The sequence below is a fragment of the Chanos chanos genome, chromosome 2, assembly GCF_902362185.1.
Source record: "Chanos chanos chromosome 2, fChaCha1.1, whole genome shotgun sequence".
Classification (NCBI taxonomy): Eukaryota; Metazoa; Chordata; class Actinopteri; order Gonorynchiformes; family Chanidae; genus Chanos; species Chanos chanos.
Window position 1 is genome coordinate 5,096,050 of NC_044496.1, and position 18,364 is coordinate 5,114,413.

General features: G+C 39.6%; 1 protein-coding gene across 1 annotated transcript in view; it reads left to right on the top strand.

Annotated features, from left to right (window-relative positions):
• The first annotated feature begins 3,795 nt into the window (after positions 1–3,795).
• The window catches only part of LOC115830077 (xaa-Pro dipeptidase), a 39,081-nt gene continuing 24,512 nt past the window's right edge, over positions 3,796–18,364 (top strand). Inside the window, exons 1-4 of the mRNA XM_030794115.1 lie at positions 3,796–3,812; positions 8,009–8,192; positions 9,814–9,941; positions 12,185–12,248. Of these exons, the coding sequence (XP_030649975.1) occupies positions 3,796–3,812; positions 8,009–8,192; positions 9,814–9,941; positions 12,185–12,248 (393 nt within the window). The remainder of the gene's footprint in view (positions 3,813–8,008; positions 8,193–9,813; positions 9,942–12,184; positions 12,249–18,364) is intronic.

Genomic DNA, 18,364 nt, shown 5'->3' on the forward strand with positions numbered 1-18,364 from the left:
GTGAATGCATCACCTCCTCTTGGTAGCCACTCACCACATAGTGCACACACACACCATGATAGCCCCTCTATACACCGGTCTCCCTGCACATCCACTGCATACAATGCTCATGACATTTTAGGTCAGATGGGTAACATTGAGCAACACATAGGTCAGCAGCTTGCAGACAGCATTCTCCCACATTTGAGTAAGCCTAACCCAGCAGCAGCTGTAGCCGCTCCAAGGAAACACAGTGATGGACATACACCTGATCAGGACTCTATGTCGGGTTCATCTCAGCTTTAAGAAGTGAGTCAGAAGAAAGTGAGCAATCCTCCCACTTTCAGTGGTGACACATCAGATTATGTTACACTTGAGAAGTGGATTGAGCTCGTGCGAACCTTCATAAGGAAGGGAGGGCTGATCACTGAGGAACAAGGTGAGGAGATTCTCATCCACTTAAGGGGCAAGGTCAAGGATGTTGTCAAAGTGGAGATGAGATCTAGTGTTGTTAATATTAGGAGGAATCCAGACTCAATATACAGTCCTTTGTGGGAGCATTGCAGTTGTCAGCAGTTTTCACCTCTCCCTCTACAAGACTTTTACACAACTCTCCCATAGAAAGAGCCCTATGATTACTGGCTGCGCCTAAACCATGCTGCTGATGTTGCTGCAGAGTGTCTCAAAGAACAGGGTAAGCCGCAAGACTGTCTATTAAGGTTCATTAGGAACTGCCCAAATTCAAATCTGGCTCTCACGTTTCGTTCTAAAACCATTGACAAGTGGTCAGCTTGTGAAGTGCAAGAAGTCTTGAATGAGTACCACTCAGAGAAATTTAACAAAGCGCCGGGGAGGGGAAGAGTGAAGGCTGTCCAGGAGAAGGACAGGATTGAGGTTACTCTAGCCCAACCCCTCGGTGTAACACCCAGTCTCCACCACAGTCCAATCCCACTGATCACTCCACTCTTGAGAGGGTGATTGATATGCTGGAGAAAGCTCTCATTAATAACATCCAGTCCAGAAGAGTGGATAGGCAGAAGAGTAGCCTGCCTTAGATTCAAGGCCTTAATAACACACCTTGCTTAATGATAACAGGTTGTGCTTCCAATGTTTTTCACCTGATCACCTGAGGAACAGATGTCCACATAGAGGTAGGAGTGCAGCACCCACCAGTTAGCCATCAAACTGTTTGATCTGCGTGTAATGGAGGACCACGTAGATCTTGAGAGTGAGCCTCCCACTCCTAGCTTTGAATCCTTTTCAGATTATGAATCTTTAAGTCAACTGTACAGTAGTGACATTTCTTCGGATAAAACAATAATTTTCCACAGCATACAGATAGTTCCAAAATTTGGTAGTTTGTTTTACACATCAGTCTCAATTGAGAATGGACCCACTTTTAAAGTCCTCATAAAGTCCAAATACATTCCAGATATTGCAAAGCAGACTGAGGAGATGATCCTGGGCACCACTGCCATCAAGATGCTCTTGACACAGCTGAGAGGAACAAGTGGTTACTGGAGACTCATGTCCACACCCAGCCATAATCATGATGATTGCTGTGAGTTTTTGTCCCTTTTCTCCAACACTGAGAGGTGGAGAGGCAAGTCTGTGCCAGGGAAAGTAGGCACTGTAAAGCTCCAGAGAAGGGTGACATTACAGCCACAAATAGGGCAGCTGTTTTGAGGTAAGTTACCTGTGCGTTTATTCCTTTGTGTAGGTAGTACAGTCATTGATGAGCCAGCAAAATCTAGGGCAAGGCCAAAGCAGATAATGGTTGGCAGAGTAATCGCACCTCTTTGGGGAGATGGTTCTGCTCCACTGAAAGTCATCAGTCCTACCAACCACAGAGTTATGTTGAAAAGGAACACCAAGATAGCTGACATGTCACCTTGTCTTGCTGTGGAAGATCTGCTGCAGCCTGAGCAGATCGAGTCCAATGTGCAGTGTACTGAGAATACTAGCCTCTCTTCAACACCCAGATCCAGTGAAAAGATTAAACGTGTCCTGTGCAGTCTGAATCTTCATGACATCGACATCGTCTTGTGAGGTGTCAACGCACTGGAAAGACAAGCTGCTACACATCACCAAAAGATATGAGTCAGTCTTTTCCAGAGACAAAATGGACTGTGAAGAAGCCATAGGCTTTGTCCTATGCATTCATCTTATGGATGACAGACCTTTTCGGTTGCCTTACAGGTGCATACCACCAAGCCAGTATGCTAAACTAAGCACTGTTTTGAATAAGATGCATTATGCATCTCCCCTCATATTAGTTTGGTAAAAGAACGGTAACTAAAGGATTTGTACTGACTTCAGGAGGCTGACTGCACGGACAGTCAGAGATGCCTACCCATTGCCCCACTAATCTGGGGCCGGTTGCATAAAACTGTTTTAGACTAGTTTTAGAAGTTAGTCATCTAAAATTTTCCTTTAAGACTGGTCTTAGCTTCTTCAGTCAGTTGCATAAAATTTAGACCAGTCTAATTTAAGACCAAAAAGTTAGACTCCCTACCCCCAGGCTAACTTTTACCATCTGAGGCATTGTATTTACCATTGCCAGGGCAATGGCCTGTAGGCAACTCCGCTCTCTCTAGGGATTGCCCAAAACATTGGAGATTCATCACTGTATATCTGAATAAACAATTCTGTTCCTGTCTTCAATTATGAACTTGGACCTCCTCTTGTGGCTGGATATTTACATGTATATATCTCCTTCTTTGCCTCTTGCACCATGTTTTCAAATCGTTTCTTTTGGCTACGTCTTTAACGGTTCAGGCCACCGACAGATTAAAACCGTTATCTTGTTTAGTTATTGTGTCCCACACCTTGTGTTTTTTTTATTATTTGCATTGTAATTGCTGAATTTGTTCATTAAAATGCAGATATTTTCTGCCAAAGAAAACTGCCGAGCGCCTGCTGTCGGCCATTTTACAATTTACAATTTGGTATTAAGCAGACCCTTTTAGTTCAAACTTGATCCGTGTCTTACTTTTCCTGCAATGCAATGCGAATTAGTCTGTCTTACCAAAGACAGCTATGAGTTTGTTTTATGCAACAGTGTTACTGGTCTTTAGTTAGTTTGACTGACTGTTAGTCACGGTCTTAAGTTAATGGCAGTGTTTATGCAACTGGCCCCTGATGTGTTAGCTGCTCTAGGTGGCGCCTTTTTCTCAACTATGGACTTGAGGCGGTTCCCTCTCAGGTCCCTCCAGGAGAGGAGATAGCAAGACCGGTAGCTTTTGCCAGCAGAACACTTTCTCGTTCGCAGATGAACTACCCAGCTCGCAGATTGGAATTTTTTGCATTGAAGTGGGCTGTCTGTGAAAAATTCAGCCATTGGCTAAAAGGCTGTCACGAAACCCAGACTTAACACTTCTGAGCTGCGGTGGGTGGCTAAACTTGCATCCCACAGCTTTGATCTAAATCATGTTCCTGGCCCCAGAAATGTTGTTGCTGATGCTTTGAGCAGAGAGCCATTTGTCCAGTCTTGCATAAGCCAGTGCCTTGTCACAGAGCCATACATGTCTCTCTTGAAGAATGTCAGTGGTATTGTTGACGACACTGTTCAAAATTCCTTCAGGTACACCAACAATAATCAGATGGTGCTGAGATTTTCCAAAGGTCCACACAACACACCAAGCGACGATGCCCTATTTACTGGTTCAGTCGGAGTTTAGGAGATTTCAGCTGTGTTGGATGCACACTCAACTGGTGGCCTGAGTGAAGTCATGGGATCAAGTCCAGCTATTACTCAACTGCAGCATGTTGACTCACCTATTCCCCACAACAGTCTTGTAAACCAGCAAGAACAGGATGGCACCATCAGCTGAGTCCTATATTACATTGAGAGACTTCAGAAGCCATCCAAGAGTGAAAGAGCAGATGAGTCCTCCAGTGTACATCAGCTTCTGAAATCCTGGAACAAGTTGGTCATCCACGATGGTGTGCTGTGCAAGGTGAGGAGAGACCCCAAGATGGATAGATGACTTTTTCTTTTCGTGGTGCCTAACTCTCTTAAAGCGTAAGTCCTCAATGGGATACGTGATGAGGTTGCTCACCAAGGGCGGAGCCGAATGCTGTCACTAGCAAGGAAAAGATTCTTTTGGGTTGGTATGAGAAGAGACATTAACGATCATGTAAAGATCTGTCATCGCTGTGTTGTTGGGAAGACACCCCATTGGAGAATATCTGCATATCAGAACCGATGGAGTTGGTCTGCAGAAGTCAGGGATGGGAAGTCCATGGATGTGCTGGTCGTGACTGATCGCCTCACTAAGATGGCCCATGTGTTCCCATCTAAGAATCAACCTGCCAAGCAAGTAGTTGGAAGACTGTGGAATGACTTCTTTCTCATCTATGGCTTTCCCAAAAGAATTCAGCCTGACCAAGGGGCAAATTTTGAAAGTAAATTGATCAAGGAACTGTTGACCATGTCAGGTGTTGAGAAGTCACACACAAAACCATCCCATCCCATGGGTAATGGCATTGCTGAAAGATTCAATTGGACTCTTGGAACCATGCTCAGAACTTTGCCTCCTAAATCCAAAGCAAAATGGCCTCAGATGCTGCAGAAACCTACCTTCTGTTACAGTTGCACAGAAAATGAGACAACAGGCTTTGCACCTCTCTATGTTTGGTATAGTCCCTCATCTTATAGTCGACATTCTGTTTCAACATGTCCTCTCGGATGATGTGGTGGTGGATCACAAAGAGTTTGTGTCTCACCTAAAGAAAGACCTGCGTGAAGAGGTACAGGTTGCACAGAAACATAGTCAGAAAGAACAGACCCGACATGCCAGGCTGTACAGTAGGAAAGTCAAGGGCTCCCCTGTTTGCCATCAGTGACAGAGTGCTCGTGGCAAACGTAGGTGAAAGAGTTAAAAGGAAAGTGGCTGACAACTGGGAGTCTTCCCCATATGAAGCTGTGGCTGTGAATCCTGTTATCAGTGTCTACAAGATCAAAGAAGTGAACTCAGACAAGTGAAAGTGGACTTAACTGATGTATCAGATTGTGTGTTGGAAGCAGTTGACTCAGCTAGTGGCGTTGGAGGTGAAGAGAGGAATCAAGACACTGATGTTCTCCCTCCAAGTAATGGCTTTGACTCACACGATGCTGAGCTCTATCCAGTAGTGCCCTCCCCTGAAGACATTGTCGCAGATGAGCCTGTAGTATGCACTCAACCCCAGTGTTTTGAGAGCCTAGTAACTCAAACCAGACATGGCAGAGCTATCAAACCTCCTAGTTAAAAGCATGTTTTCAGCTTGAACACCTAGTATCACCCAGTATTTTTAATCAGTTTGACAGAACACAAGACAGATACTCAGTTAGGAAGAAGTATCAGACATAAAGTTATAGCAGAATTTGTGAGGTGTAACAGGCATCTCTACAGTCTACTTTCAGTTTTGGGTAAGGTGCAATCCCACTCTTTCAGTACTCCCTAGTTGGAGGATTTCTTAATTGACAGCTTTTGATACTCTGTAATAAAACTGTGGATTCTTCTTCCCCTCCTCTCTACTGCTGCTCATGCTCTCTTTTCAGTCTCCTCACTGTTATTTCTCACTCATCTCTACTACTGCTCAGGTAGGGCAAATAGCGGGTATGCTATAAAAGTTATTAAAATTATATTATTATCTTGTGGCATGTTCTGTATATAATTTTGTATAAATAATATGTATAAACTACTCTATGGATCGTGTTTTGGCGACCATTTAAAATGAACTAACTTTTAATTACTTTCATCTTGCCAATTGACCTTGAAACACCTTGACCTTGATTAAAATTTTAATATGATGTAAATATATTTCATTTAGGCAGACCAGATTGTTTTATGCCCTTTCTCAAGTACTTGCCTTTACTGATGCTTTATGCAGGCAAGCGATATTGTTCATTACTGTATGTTTCATGTATGTTTTAACTTTTAATCGTTGGCATGGCTAGCAAGTTCACGATCAAAATGGCTAGTCAGTGTGACGGCATTCTCGTGTCTTTAAATGTTTAAATGTAAATATCTTTTTATGACCACTATAGTGTATTGTTTACCCTTGAATGAGAATTGTTTCGCATGAATGTTATTGAAAATGGACGTAGTTGTAATTTGTATGCTGCATATTGTATTTGTTTCACCTTGTAATTAATATTTGACTTGTTTAGATATAAATTTAACCCCACTACACGATCACAACATAAGAGGTATGTATGTAGATACCAGTTGGAAAATAAAGTATTTGCTCTATGCACTTTTTCTGCACACTTACATTCTTTTTTTAAATTTCTTTTGATTATTTTATTGACACACGATATTCTTTCATCGTCATAATATAGTCATTTAAATTTTAATTTTAGTAATTGTAGTAACTTGTACTAGAGTACTGTAGTAGTGTGTAACCAGCAGCAGGAAGTATTGCTGCGGCGGAACATATTGTTTTATGCCCCCCGTTTCCAAAATTGACATTTCAAAGTATTTAGACAGTATTAAGTTTTCTAAAAATACTAAGGCAGTTAGATTATTGCATCTATTTGAATCTTTTGATATAGATTGTCAATTAAATCTGCTATGCTCCTTTGCTCCTGAGTTATTTATTTATATGTGTATTTTCCTTTTCTTATAAAAGTATGTTTCTATTCACCATTGTTCTTGTGCCCCCTGTCCATGTTCTGTATATGTATTTGTGTTCGGTTAAAAAAAAATGTTTTATGCCCTGTATCAATGGTGCGTTCCATCTGAACTCGGAAGTCGGAATTTCGGCGGGAACGGCCCCTGAAGCCCCCCGGAAAGTCGGAGGAACCTTACCAACCCCGACTTCAAAATTCAAGAAGGCTGCCCTCGGTAATAGGAATAGGGTAGTTAACTTTTGCGCAAACGCACGCTTGTGCACAACGGATCGGGCAGCCGGGACGATCAGCTGACAGTCACATGACCTTCATATTAAGCAGAGAAGGATGGCTTCATCGCGAGAGTGAGTACTGTGCACTTCTCGGTCAACTCTTTTCTCATTTGTGATTAAATGAACTGTTTTCAGCTTTACCGTTTTACATGCGCTTGTATTCCTGTAAGAGTTTGTTCCACGTGACTGCGCATGTTAAGTTTCTGTCCAGACTCGGTGAAAACGATTGCTTAGTTGTGTTGCCTTGCAAAGTTGGGCTGCAAATGTTGAACTTAAGCCAAGAGGAAAAAAGGAAAGATTTTTGACATGCTCATTTGTTCTCATCTGGGTATACGGTAGCTATTTAGAGAGAAACTGTGAAGAACGTTGTAAAGTCTGTTCCTGTTACGACAGCCTAGTTGGAAAGTCAAAGTCTACTTTTAACATTTTAGCGTTGAACTCCCTGTGTTAAGAGATGCACGACCTCTACCTTTGACCACCGACATGGTGATTTGATAACACAGCTCGTTGCGACACTTATCACTTTATTATCATCAGGTAATTGACACTAGATAGCGAACTTTATTATATTTTAATAATGTTTTTCTTCGAAACCTTCTTGTTGCTCTTGTGTGTTAGAAATAGTTCAATCTCGGCGTTCACTACCGATACTCTCCCTGTGAAACCACGATAAACCAGACTTTTTATGACTTTTTATATCAGTCGTAAACAGACAAAAAACGAGACGTGAGCAGTGAGGTTTGATGTATCAGCATGTAGAGATTAACATGCGGAGAATCACTCACGTTTAAGCTGTTTCTAATTTTTGATTTCAGACAGAAAAAAGTAACAGGGTGTATTGCTCAATTGCAATTATTTCCCAAATACTACATATTTAAAATTCCCATGAAGATTTCATATTAGGTCGAAACATATAACTATTCATAGACATGTTGTAAGCCATATAAATGATATTTATTTATCAAAGATTACTTGCATCTACAAGGTAGTGTTTTCTAATCAGAAAATTCATTTCCCCTGAGTTAAATATACGTCCATGCTCAAACATACTTTTTTCAACCCCCTGTTTCCTTCTTCTTATTATTAGTGGTCTGACTTATTTGAGTTTTTCTGTTTTCTTTTCTTGTTTGTTTGGCTGCAGACCTGTGTACTGGCTGGGAAATGATACTCTGAGAGTGTCGGCTGCCCTGTTTGCAGAGAACCGCTGGCGCTTCTGCCAGGGACTGAAAGCCAAAAGTGAACTTGTGCCCAAAAGTGTGGTTGTTCTTCAAGGTGGAGAGCAGAAGCAGAGATACTGCACAGACACGGATGTGGTTTTCAGACAGGTATTGTCATTACAGCAGTGAAGTCAGCATGCCCGTTGATACTGTTTATTTATTCCTTGTCTAATGTTATGATGCTTTGGCAATATTGAAATTGTCATTTTAGATTATAAATATAACCAATGAAGTTACAGATTATGTCAATAGTGGTTATGGATAAGAAATGATATGTTACCTCTCTATCAGTTAGAGTATAACAGGAGCTAAGAATGTCCCGTGAATCTCCATTCACTCTATGGCAGTAATGTCAAAGAGTGCTGTTTTTGGATGTTGATTTTTGTGAAGTCAGTAGTCTCTTGTCATGTTTTATGTTAGGTTGCATTATCCTGTTTGAAGGGGGGTCTTTTTTTGTTTCTTTTTTTGTGGTCTACATAATTACACATTTACCCATACACAAGGACCACAGGGACAATATATAAAGAAAAGAAAAGAAACAAGAGATTGCTGCTCAGATGAAGAGATTTCATTTAGTCTGGAACATGAGCTCTGCAGTAACTGGTTTTCTGCTGTGGTGTGCGTTCTCTCACGAAATATTAACTGGTTATGATAAAGCTTAACGTGGCTGATTGTTACACGCTGCAGATAAGAATGAAGTAACTGTTGGACCGTAGGACTTTAATCTCAGTCTGCTTTGGCCCAGTTCTGTTCCACCTCTTCCTCTGCCAGGAGACTCTAAGGAGAGGCTCCTCTTTCATCTGTCATTCTGAGTAGGGAGACGGGAAAGCTGAGTGACCCGCCATTAGTCAAACCAAAGTCTAAAGTCGAGTGAAACTAAGTGAAAACTGGGCTTCTGTGAAAAAGCATAACGTTGTCATTTTGACACACTGGTTGACTCTGTTTATATATTTATTTTTTCTTTGGAGTTTTCTTTTGTCAAACTTTTCTCTTCATTATTTCGGGGTTTCAAGTTTTGGATGTTGTTGTCCTTTCTTTAATGAAAGCCATGGATAATTCCAGACTTTTTACTATTTCTTCATATGATTATAATAGCAAATATGGCATTGTTTTGTGGGTGATTTTTAGTGGGATTATCAGTTTTAATGGTAATGTGGGGGTTTTAAACGCAGACTTTCAGTGCTAAAGTAGTAAAACAAACAAATGAAAAAGGAGAACTGTAAGCTTGCTCTGATCGTTCCTGCACTCCATACTTCATCTGAACGATCACTAACTTTTGTTTTAGTTAGCTGGTTTTTTTGTAAATTATTGTCGAAAGGTTTTTCAGGCTCTATATGGTGGTTACTGTTTGTTCAAAAAAAAAAAAAAAAATGACAATTGATTAACATGTGAAAAATACCTGCACTGTCCACTGACCTTGTGTTGAATTTTAATTTAAAACCGTCTGGTGTCTCCTGGATCTTTTAAGGTCAAAAGGAAAATGGTGATTTTTCGGTATTGTCGTTGATATAGGTCATTTTCTTTTGACATTATCTTTTCATGTGTTGTATTTGTGGCCATTTTCAGTCACGCTACTCCAGTGAGGCTCTGTGACATTTGTGCTCAGTTCCTGTGTTCACTTGCACACAGTGACACTGGAGTCTGTTAGAACGTGAAAAATCATTGAGACAGGTTAAAGGAAGAGAGAGTGTAGGAAAGATTTTGACTCTGGGCTTGACTTGTTTTGTAGGAGTCCTTCTTCCACTGGGCTTTTGGAGTCATTGAGGCTGACTGCTATGGAGCCATCGACGTGGACTCAGGAAAGGCCTTCCTGTTTGTGCCCAAGCTGCCTGAAAGTTACGCTACATGGATGGGAGAGTGAGTCTGTCATGTTGTATTTTGGCTCAGGAAAGCAAGAAAAAAAAATACATACACAGAAACACACACACACTTGTGTGTTGTGCGTGTGTGTGTATCTATGTATCTACATATATGCAACATATATATAAGGTTTTCCTCAAAATAAGTAGGTTTGGAAAAGTTATTGTTCTTCAAATACACTTCAGTTCTCAAAGATGTCCGTCCTTTGAAATGCAGTCCTCAAATACCGAATGTATCGAATACCGAATTTTGGCCAACATTTTTGCGAGCGAAGCTTCGAATGTATGTGCCGTGACGTCATCGTTTTGGCCTGTTGTTTCAGAATACTCTACTTTCTACTCAATAATATGAATAAAGAGATGCTGAATATGAGAAACTGCAAGTCACATTTTTTTTTAAGTTTGACACTCTAATAGACATTATTTACATCATTTGATCCAGAGTTTGCTGTCTTTGCAGTGTCGACAGTTGCCATTCCTTCCATGGCTTAGGACGCAGCTTTATTCACAAATAATACAGTGATTATCTGCGCAGTAGGCTAAACTAAATTTATTGTAGACCTTAATTTACTAAAATAGCCATTTTGCGAATTCAGAAGTAAACTTACGCTTTTCAGATGGTTTCCCGGATTTTGTTGTTGAGTTATGGTACATGAGTTTTATCTGGAGCTCAAAATGCTTCCAAACCCGGGTTTGTTTTTTTTTTTTGTTTTTTTGTTTTTTTGGTCCAGGACTGAGAATCACAAACGAACATTATTCCTAGCTTATGCGCGAACTTATGACGCCTTGTTGGAGAGCAACACGAGGCTTCCAGTACTGAAATTCAAAAAGTGCAGATGTGTTTACTGGCAAAATTATTTTAAATGATAATAAAAGTAGGCCACTTTGACATCGAAATTTCTTGTATTACAGTAGCAGTAACCTTAAAACTGCAACCGAGCACCCATCCTAATCATAGAATATGGTACAGTTAAGATAAACAGAGAAAAATTTATATTGGTTTAATACTTCAATATTCGGGCAGATCAGTCACGTCACTTTTCTCTGTTCTCTGTGTGGGGTAACGTCAGACTCCGACCTGAGTTGCAGCTTGTACTTAATGAAAGGTAAATTCGCACAATGCCAGGAAAATGGCGATTTAATCATGTCTGGCTTCAAACTGCATAGCTTGTTGTTAATTTTAGTTAAAATATCCTGTGGTAAATTTTTACATGGATTTTTGTCCTTATTTTTCATGTATAAGCAGACATTTCAGAGAATGTACGGTCATGAAATTTTGCCTCTAAGTCATGGAAAAGTCATGGAAATTTATTGGTAAAAATGTGTATGAACCCTGTATAAATCATGACTCAAAATGATCTTTATTCCTTTTGATCTATTTTATTGTTTTTCTAAGGACTGTTTTAGGTACACAGCATAAGGTGGTGAGCTTTGTGTATAACATTTGCCATGCCTTATTTACATACAAAGCATAAGCACAAACATACACACACATGCATTTGTGCATTTGTGTCTCATAACAAGTGGACAGAAAATGTTTCACAATGAAACGAAGATTCAAAGATTCTGTCAGAGCACACACTCCAGGGCTTCTCATACAGATACAGTCCTGAGAATGTAAATTGTGTAGAGCTCATTGAAGTGCTGCTTCTGTGTTGAAACAGTTTACTGTCAAGTCTTTAAATCCTCCCTGTTTTACAATATTCTGTCAGAGTAGGCCTATTTCTTCCATAATAATTAAAAGAAACACACTAAGAGTATCTGAGGATGCTCTGTATTTTGTCTAATTAGAATAGAATATCCACAGAGTTAACGACCGTGCTTCCATGTGCTCATAGCATAAAACACTATTCAAAATCTGAGTCAACTATTCTCTGAGTCACTTAAAAGAAATATTATACAAATGTGTATTAATTCCTGCTGGTGACATGTGAAAGTTTATCGTTATTATCGCGTGTCAGGTCAGCCCATGTTGTTTTTTTATTATTGTTTATTTATTCTGAGTCGCATTAAGATGATATACCATGGCATACCTGATATACCCTCCCATACCTCTCAGATCAGATCAGTGAATCTCTCTGTCAGCTGAGTGACTTAGAGGGCAGTGATACCCTGATTCCTTAAGCTCATGTGTGATTAGCTTCAGGAGCTTGCAGTGCAGGAGCGCGAATTTAAACCAGGGGTTACATTTTGTCTCCTGGCTATGCTCATTAAAAGTGTTTCATTTGTGTCTTTTGGCAGGATCTATCCTCGGGAACACTTCAAGGAGAAATATGCTGTCGATGAGGTGCACTACACCTCTGATGTAAGTAAAGTTGTGTTTATACTTGCAAACGCACATGTGCTAACCTGCACTTTTTAGTAGCTTTAACGTGTGTTTTGTATGTGTATGTGTCCGATTGACAGAAAGAGAGGGAGCGAGAGCTCAGTTGTGTCAAAAAGAGACGAAGATATTTGGAAAGTTACTATAAAATATCATTTCATATTTGCGAGATTAGATTAGACCTGTTCCTCTAAATCCACTCAGAGAGCATGCTGTAGTTCCTGTATAGTAAAGGGGCAATTAGCATGACTATGATTTTGTGATCTATTTTTTGTGAAATTACAACATGGTAAACATCCAGAGAGTCCTATTTTTGATGTGATTTAAAAAAAAAAAGAGGAAGAAAAAAGAAAGATTCTACTACCACTGTGAGTTGGTAATCCATCTCATGTTAGACCCCCTAAAGAGACAACAGATGCACATGGGGATCTCAGAGGGCACTCGTTGATTTCAGCTCAGACCAGAGAAACTGCCTTAGTCCCTGTGGACCTGAGAAAGTAATTAGTCTGGCGTAATCTGTCATAGGGAGGCATATGGTGCACTAAGATTTAAGAGACGTGCTGTGTGTTTGCCTCATACCTAACTGTCTTTTTAAGATGCAGGCATCTGCTTGGTCAACAAAAATAAGCAAACAAGTATAACCAGACCGATCAACCGGCGTCCTGATATTATTGGCCCATATGAGCTAGTTGCAGATAAATTGGTATTGGCGCTTGTAATCGCCAATAAATGACAGTTAGTGTTGCTGCAGTAATGTGAAAGCCAGTACCGTCAGTCAAACATTAAAATTATGTTTACGTTTAACGTTCAAGTAGTTGAGTGGGGTGGTCTAACAAACTTGATTGTAGGCATAGGCTTCAAAAACAGGTTTATTGAAATAAAAGAACAATCCAGAACAATGTCTCTCTCTGTGACTGACCATAACTCAAATCCACTTTCTGTTTGACTCAGGAGTATGTGTGTGTGTGCATGTGTGTGTGTAAATTAGTCTACTAGAACAAACTTCCTTAACAGTATGTATGTTTGATGAAGAAGACACTCCCTAAAATGATTAAAATCAAGAAAGTGTTGTTAGTTGCTGCCTTTGCCTTGAAAGAAACTCGCACTTACTGCTTGCACTTTGCCTATTGAATCGATGTAGTACTTCTTGCTTACTCATAGGTCTCTCACTATACTGTAGCTTCAATTGTTTTCCCAGTTGTAAGCCGCTTTGGATAAAAGCATCAGCTAAACAAATGTAACGTAGACAGAACATGTTATCATTATTATGTTACATTATTATTATTCATGATAACAATGTTAATTATTTCATTAATCTTACATTTATGGTTGCATAAGGTGCTGAATGCATATTTATTATGACTTTTGTTAAGCATTTGGTTTACCTGAGCAATATTGAGGTGCACAAAGACATGCGCAATTTTATTCAGACAGTTGACTGCAGCACCCACTCTGTTAGGCTTTATTTAGAATGAAACTCATGTGTCTAGGCAGGAACACAGCCATACGGTTTTGACCGAGGCAAGAGCAACGTTTTTTGGAATTTATAATTTGGAAAAACTCAATCACATGCACCTTCATATTGCATGGTAGGAACGATTCATTACTACATTTATTGTCATTCTGCCAGGATCAATAACACTGTTCCTCAATTCAAAATATGTGCTTGAGTGCGTCAACTCAACTTTAATTCACTCTTTGAGTTGTTTTTCAGGGGATGGTTGAAACACCTATGAAACATGTGACAACCCACCCCAACCCTTGCTGGCCACTAATTAGCCCTGTATTAACATAGTGGTTTGAAATTAGCATTGGAAAAATGCATCACATTTTGCCTGAGAAACTACAAGTTAATCTAATATAAGTCATACGATTTTATCTGTAAAAGTACTGAACAATATATAGTCTTGGTCAAAAAATGTGCTTTCTTACCTCAAAATCATTTTTTTCTCGATAGAATCTGTATGCGCTTGTTTCCAGCCTTGATAACCACCATGTGCTATCGGGGAGGAAGCAGTTAAACACTTAAATGATCATATGACTCCTATCTTACCCCTGATTGCTTGAATTTGTCGTGTTTCAATTAAACCTGTGTTACAACCATAACCCAGTCTCCCGTAATCGTTAGACTAATGATTGTCCCCACCAATATTGAAAATACAGTTATGCCCTTGATTGTAGGTTTATTTATGAAACAGTGTGTCAGTTCTAGTGAGTAAACAAACAATGGTCATTTCAAAAACATTGGCCGATATATCATTGTCAGATTGGTAAATCCTCAAATATCAAAATCAGCATTGGTCTCAAAAATCCTATATCTGTTGGGCTCTACAAACATGGTTTGTGGAGTGTTTAAAAGCCATTTTAGGCCAGTGAGTTTTCTGTTTCTTTAACCTCTCAAATAAGACCTCTCGAGTAAGACACATTTGGTAATTTTAAAGAGTGTGTGTGTGGAGGGATTATTTTATCAGTTATTTTGTCATGCCTAGGTGAAGATAAACATAGCACCATGTACTTTGCTTTGGTCAGTGTTACCTTAGGTTCTCTTGAAGTATTCTCATCCATTTCCTAAAACGTTGGGGTACTAGAAATCAAGTACTCGATGATAAATCTGGGGAAATGGCTCTTAAATTGAAGAAACATGCAAAGTGTCACAGTGTCCCCTGTAGATTCTACAGGGAAATGCTGATGTAGGAAAAACGGCTTCCTGGAGTGTGTGGTTATTGCCATGCTGCACCAGAGTAGGAAAAACAGCCTCCTGCATTGTGGGGACATTGTCGTTCTGAGGTCGTGTCTGTCTGGTTCGGCCATTCTCAGACAGTGGCCTGGACTGTGGTTAAGCATACCCTTTTTTTTGCTTCAGAGAGGAGAATGCCTCAGATGGAGGGTGTATTTCTTCAGTATGTGCTTTGTGAGGAGGTGGGACATGTGCCATGGAAAACTCATGTGCATATTAACATGTGCTGTGTCTCTGGAGCATGTGTATGTGCTCCATCCAGTGTGGACCGTCTGTGTAACTGCCCCCATCGGAATTGTAATTGAATTGAATTGTAATTGACTTCAAATGATTTGAAGTTGAGGTTGATCACCTTGTGACACACAAAAGTTTCCCGTATAAATGTTGTAAAATGGGTGCACAGGGTAGTGAAAGACAAGATGCTGTGCAATACAGTTCTTTTACTGCGTAATGACCTTTAGGAGCTTGAAGTGTCATGAATGGATTTTTTATTACCTTTATTTTTGCCAAGGCTATAACAAGCCTTTTGCTAGATTTATTTAACAGTATGCTTAATTACAAGTGTTATTCCTGATTTGTTTATAGATATATAAGTGTTTGTATTAAGACAAGTCAATAAGAAAGGTAAGCAAACATCAAATGCACTGTAGAGTTAGGCATTCATTGTTCTAATAAAAAAAAAAAATCTTGAGTTGTGCAGCAGAAACCTCAAAATTGTGCATTATTTCAGGATTTTTCAGTGGGGACCATGCCCTCTGACTCCCTAGTTCCTTTTATCATCTGGCTGACTGCTTCAAAATTTGGGAGAGCACTCTGCTTTTGATCTTGCTAGGTAGGCTTTTTTAGCACAGAGACTGTGAGTTCCTCCTCTGGAGAGAGGAGAACAGGTGTTTTTGAGGAGTGTCTTTGTAAAGCTTACAGTCTTACTTCCCTCACTGTCTCTCTGCTCTAAGGAGGCAGGTTATGCAAGGCAGTCCGAAGCTGATGCTTTTTCTTTATATTATTCCTTCAAAAATGAACTGTTTTACAAAACTGCACCATTTTTAACGAGGCTACACCAAATTACCTTTTTCCGACTTAATACACAGTTTGATTTATAAATGAATAATCAAATTTAGAATCAGCATGCAAACTGCATGTTTCTGGGGATGAGGACGTGGTGACATTTTTGGCTGAATCTCATTGAAGCTCACTGAGTCTAGATTGATAATCCACCTGGGGCTACTATAGTGTTCAGGTTTAGCCGAAGGACAGCTCAGCAGTCCATGCTGATCTTCTGTCATTCATCATTGTGGAGGTGACAACATGACAGTATGATAGTCACTATAATGGATGGGCCCGCCTCTGTCAGCAAATGTGACCAGCTCAGTTTGAGCATCATGTGCGTATAGGCAGCTAACGCATGTCTGCTAATGTGGTACTGCCCACCCCCCAAACACCCCCACTCCCAGGAGGGTGGAAGAATGCTGGGAAAGATGAGGTTACAGTCATTTTTGGTTGTTGTTGTTTTTTTTTGTTTTTTTTTTTAAAGGCGAGGAATGTTTGTTTTGCCAATGAGGTGGCAATTTCTGTCCAGTTTTCAAGTAGAAAGTTTATGACAGAGACACTGGAATTGTCTGGTCTTAGATTAATCTGGCCTCTGATTCTGCGCTCAAAAGCAGTGTATGAGTTCATCTGCATGTGGATTCATTAGTAATTAGTTGTATATTGTATATGACAGAGATGCATTCTGAAGTGGTTTTTTAGTGTTGTTGTCGTTGTTGTTGTCGTTGTTTTTCCACCCTTTTGCACTGTATGCTTTCACTCCTAAAACAACTGCACTCCCAAAAGTGGTCATTTTCATTTCACTATTGATGTGCTCTGTTTTTATGTCTCTTAGCAAAGCGTGGGACATGGCTTACTTCAGTTTTTATGCTTGCAATTGCAAATCCTCATCTCTTGAGACGCCTCTCAGCTCTGTTCAAACAGATCATTTGAAAAGGCAAACAGGAAAGAAGACACAAAGTGCAAAGTAAGTCAAATAAGATGAGATGAGGAATCTCTTGGAAAAAAAAAAGAAAGAAAAACTGAAAGGTTGGAGATGAGCACGGCACTAAGCCATTCTACCAGCAGGTCATAGGGTGAGCCATCTGATATCGTGCCAGGGTTATGTGTCCCCATAACCTAGTTATAACAGCACATTTAGGGCTGATCCATAGTGCCACCCACAAGAGAGTGGTGCTTATGTTTTTAAGTCAGGCGACTGCTCAAAATGAAATTTGAATGTTTTCTTCAGATGATTTCAATGGAGGACCAGCTTATGTGAGTTATGCTTATGATTTTTCCCTCTGGGGGTTTTAAAACAGTAATCATGGATTTACTCATCCTATCTGTTGTATAAAAACATAATGCAAGTTAATGAGAGAACAGTCAGATAATCAGGGCTTTAACTGGTTATTAGTTTAGAATACAAATGAAATGCAAAGACTCATTCATTTTAGATTGAATACATGTTTATTTTGTGTTCCTAACTCAGATTGGATACACTGTACTATTATTAAATTAATTCAAATGAAAAGAAAACCATCAAGTTTATATACTAAATCATGATTTCCCAGAAGTAGTGATTAAATTGCTGATATAACCCAATGTCAGCAGTGAAGATTGTGCTTGACTAGGTTCAGTTACCCTCTCACGTTGAAAGCACTTCCTTCAGGAGTCTGTCTTTTTCTGCCAACAGTGCTTCTACCCTGTCATTACTGTCTGTGTTTGAGTGTGTTCGCACTAAGTTCATCAAATCTCACGTTGAGTAGATTTCATGCCCCTAACTGTAGTAAAAGCTTCCTGACTTTACGATAGTATGCGTACAAATGGAATTTGATTGCCTAATGACTATAATAGTTCACTTACGTTAATTGTTTTCAATATGTAAGCCACACAGTCTGTTTATGACAGAACAATCAATTTGTTTGCAATTTTTGTTGCTTTTTTTTTTCGTCTGACCAGACTTTGTCTTTTCTTTTCTTTTCATTTCTTTTTTTTTTAAAATCATTTAAAAATTTTTTTCCTGCAGCTGCTGAAATAGTTTTATGTTGAAATTGATCAAGTTTGATTGATTTCAGAGAACACAATTTTGAACACATATAAAGTGTTCTTCCAATTAAGTATTACACATGTATGTGTGGAAATATTATGGATGTGTGGGGGAAAAAATAAAAATGATTTAATGTAGAATGTGGTTATCACATTAATAAAAAGAAAGTTCAACTTGAATAGCTTTGGGTTATTTCAGCACAGTTAAACGACCGTCAGTGCCTTTCCCCATCAGTTTATTAACAGCATTGCTCTGTCTTAGTTGGCCACTGTTCAAGATATTTATTCA